Source organism: Anneissia japonica, unplaced genomic scaffold, assembly GCF_011630105.1.
Source record: "Anneissia japonica isolate Jap-2015-1 unplaced genomic scaffold, ASM1163010v1 scaffold287857_len828801_cov194, whole genome shotgun sequence".
Classification (NCBI taxonomy): domain Eukaryota; kingdom Metazoa; phylum Echinodermata; class Crinoidea; order Comatulida; family Comatulidae; genus Anneissia; species Anneissia japonica.
Genome location: NW_022738478.1, coordinates 563,690 through 567,571, shown reverse-complemented (window position 1 = coordinate 567,571; position 3,882 = coordinate 563,690). Strand labels below are relative to the sequence as shown.

The window sequence follows — 3,882 nt, the reverse complement described above, 5'->3', positions numbered from 1 at the left end:
AAAAAAAAAAAAAAAAAACCCGCTCCGGGCTAGCCTATTTATAGGCATGTTGCCCGGTTGTCTAGTGAAAAATTAGCAAGAAAAAACTTTTTGTTTGAGTTTAAAAAAAAAAAAAACCGGAATTTTTGAGACGATCCCTGCACAGAAGGTATCACAGCCCAAAAGTACACTGTAGCTAGTTTTCAGCTCTCCACATACAGTGAGTATTGAATTATTAAGGTGATCCCCTAGACATTCACCAACATTACAGGATGGCATGTAACGTTATCTCTCTCAACAGATGATAGTTTGATCATTCAATCTGGTAGAACATTTTATTTCAATTATACTTTAATTCAATAGAACTTTTATATTCAATAATTAAATACTGGCGATCTTCAATGCTGTAGTAGGTTAGCCTAGGCCCTAGGCGGGGCGCTAGGGTCTCATCTAGGCTAGGCCTACCCTAGCCTAAATAAAGCACGATTTATTGCCATTGGGGTGAGTGACTTGAGACCTCTACATTCAACAGCTGATTGGCTTAATTGATTTCTTTCTCATAACCGAGTTATATTTTCTCGCGATTCCCATTGGCGGATCTGGGGGAGGGGGAAATGGGTCCTGACCCCTCCCTTGGCCAACAAAAAAAAAAGAAAAAAAAATTCTAGACCTAACTTTTCAGGACCCGTGAGCTGATTTTATTTTTTTTTTTTATGTTACAATAAGAAAATTAGAATTTTGAAGAACGTCATTAAAACACACTTCCAGTGTCGGGAAAGCTTATTTCCTGCCATCTAGGAATCAAAATTTTCCCAGGGGATAATCCCCGGACCACCCTTTCTTTTTGGGATTTATTGATTCATGGAAAAAGAATAGGCGTGCGACTACTCATTTATTTATGTATGTATACACACATAAAATAAGACATGAGAAAAATTTACCTGACCGTTTTCAAGAGGGAAAAACCTTAAATTTTGAAGAACTTAAAAAGCCATTTAAAAGACATTTCAGAAGTCAGGAAAACTCATTTCCCGCATTCTAGAAATCGAAATATTTCCGGGTAACCCGGACACCCTTTTCTTCGGAATTCATTGATTCATTAAATCATTTTCAAGAGGGGAAAAAATTGAATTTTGAAGAAATAAAAAGTAATTAAAAGACACCTCAGAAGTCAGGAAAGCTTATTTCCCGCCTTCTAAGAATCAAAATTTTCCCGGCGGAGAACCCCCGGACCCCCCCCCCCTTTTTTTTGGAATTTATTGATTCATGGAAAAAAAATCGTATGCAATTTGTTTATGTATGTAAACACACATAAAATAAGACATGAGAAAAATTTACCTGACCATTTTCAAGAGGGGAAAACCTTGAATTTTCACAGCTGTGAGTAGATGACTTATTATTTTAATGAAACATTTTATAGTTGCATATTGCAGCTACCCTGAATATTAAAATATCTTTTAAAAGACATGCACATATTTTTTTTTTATTTGTTACTGAAAACTACCATGCTAGATTGACTTAAAATTGACTTAATGCAAACTCATACTCCTCAAATGTGCTGGGCTTCAAGGGGGCTTCGCCCCCTTGCACCCCCACCGGGGGCTCTGACCCCTGGACCTCGCCGGGGCCCTAGGCGGCCCCCTGGCCCTCGGCCTAAGGCTGCTCGCTTCGCTCGCAGGCTGCGACCCCCTTTTTCTGGCAGGCTGGATCCGCCCCTGATAGAGATCTAATTAATAATGTGATGTACCGATACCGGTACCATAGAAAATAAAACCTAAATCAATTTATCTACTTCAAAGCCGTGAGCCCACACCCACCTCAACACCATGGTTGGGGGCTTAGGTGCAAACATAGTACCTCTAGGGGGCCGGAAATGACATTCTTATATAGTGAAATTCGTCATCATCACATTACCATTAGTCAAAATGAAGCACCAACAAATAACTTATGATCTTTTATCAGCGATTTTCGGCAATCAGAGGTCTAAATAACCTGTGTCATGTTGGGGCGGATGGAGGATTTGGCGGTAGGGGATGCGTGAGAGTCCACCATCACCTCAGCCCCACCATGGTTGGAACTGAGGTGCGGAAAATTTTAAGAAATAGTATCTCTAGATGGCCGGAAATGACACTCTTATATAATAAAATTCATCATCATCACCATTATTTCTATGATCTTTTATCACAGATTTTCGGCAACCATAGAATCATTATTGACCGATGCTAGATGTGAATGCGATGTAAAACCTTTTTTCCACTACTAGGCGAAATTATTATTATGTGTGATGTACCATAGAAAATAAAACTTATAAACATTGTCTTTCATGTAAATGCTTTGCTTTACCTCGTCAAAGCCGTGCACACCTACCTCAGCCACCCCATCCCCCATGGTTGAAGCTAGGTGCGAACATTTGAGAAATACTGTAGTACCTCAAGCTGGCCAGAAATGACCAGTCTGAATAGGATTACTTCTCATAAATTGAACGGAATACAAGATTGTTTACATAACTAGTTAACCTTTTCATATGAGACATATCTATTGATGACGTCATGTATGAGATAAACCGTAAGACACTGAAATTGATCTTCAAACCATTCGAACTGTTAGTGAAGGAGACGGGCGCTCATCAAAACCAATTTCATTTCAGAGTTTAAAATTTACTAGTAGACATGAATTATAATAATAAATAATTCTGACCCATGGTGTAAATTAAAGGGAATTTTTCACAGATAACGTATCATGTCGTTTGACATAAGTTTATATATATAAAGTATACATTCCTGTCTCTTATACACATCTAGATGTGTATAAGAGACAGATTTATAGGCATGTTATGCACTGACAGGCCTCCGAAAATTACCGGTGCTAATTAATAAGTAGATATATATATATATATATATATTATATATACATCCAACACAGTCTACCAAGATGACATACTTAAATACTTAATATCACAATGATGCCTATGCCTATAATTAAAAATGTAGCTTAATTATACATTGGTATGTATACTAGGCATGTTATGCTTGTAAATAGGAGACTATTGTTGAAATACAATATAAATAACATTTATATAAAAAAATTAGAAAGGAAAATTCATATTTACCATCGAAAGCCTCTGCGTGGTGTCTTAAATTTAAAACGCAAACAACTAAAAATAATATCAAATACTGTTCCATTTAGATCAGTATCTACAGTCGTATTGAGAAGGCACGATGTCCTCGTCATACGAATTGTAGCCTAGCCACGATTCATTTTACACTATTTGCAAGTCAAATATCGCGTATAAAAATATCCGCAGGTAGAAATCTCTTTTATACTGAAGAAAGAATAAGACATAAGTAGCTGATACCAGCGTGTTACACCGTAGGTGACGGGGCTCTTGTAGTCTGCTTATTAAAGATAAATTATAGCAAAGAGTATAGAATTGATCCTGTATGTACGCAATGAAACGTCAAAAAAAGTACTGCCACGAGATAGGGGAGCCCTATGTACAGTACATAAAGTTCGCTCAAAACTCAACTTTTAAGGACACGCCACTTTCTGGTTGGACCCTTTGCAGTTTTACTCTTTGTATTTTTAGCCTAGTTGACTCATCATCTGCTATTGAATGTTCAAGCTTGCACAAGCAGTTACGTACACTTTAAAACTGAGTAAAGACGCAGTGATGCGTGAGCATGACAATAGTTATGTAAGGAAATCTAGCTGTAAATCTAGTCTAATGTGCTTATATATGGTCATGTCATATTTAGGCATGTAACATGTTTTTGATAAATACAATTTGATAGTCTGGACAGGACTTCACAAGCATAAAATTCAAAGTAGGGCTATACTTGGTTATTTCAACACTCCAAACTCTGCGAAATTAAAAAACATTAAATTAATCGTTTAAAACTTGTT

General features: G+C 37.0%; 1 protein-coding gene across 4 annotated transcripts in view; it reads right to left on the bottom strand.

The window, feature by feature from the left end:
* LOC117117558 (neurogenic locus notch homolog protein 1-like) overlaps window positions 1–3,176 on the bottom strand; it is a 51,157-nt gene extending 47,981 nt beyond the window's left edge. For all 4 annotated transcript variants that reach the window (XM_033261891.1, XM_033261893.1, XM_033261892.1 and 1 more), the window contains exon 1: window positions 3,089–3,176. In XM_033261891.1, the coding sequence (XP_033117782.1) occupies window positions 3,089–3,161 (73 nt within the window). In that variant the 5' untranslated portion in view covers window positions 3,162–3,176. The remainder of the gene's footprint in view (window positions 1–3,088) is intronic.
* Between the last annotated feature and the right edge of the window lie 706 nt (window positions 3,177–3,882).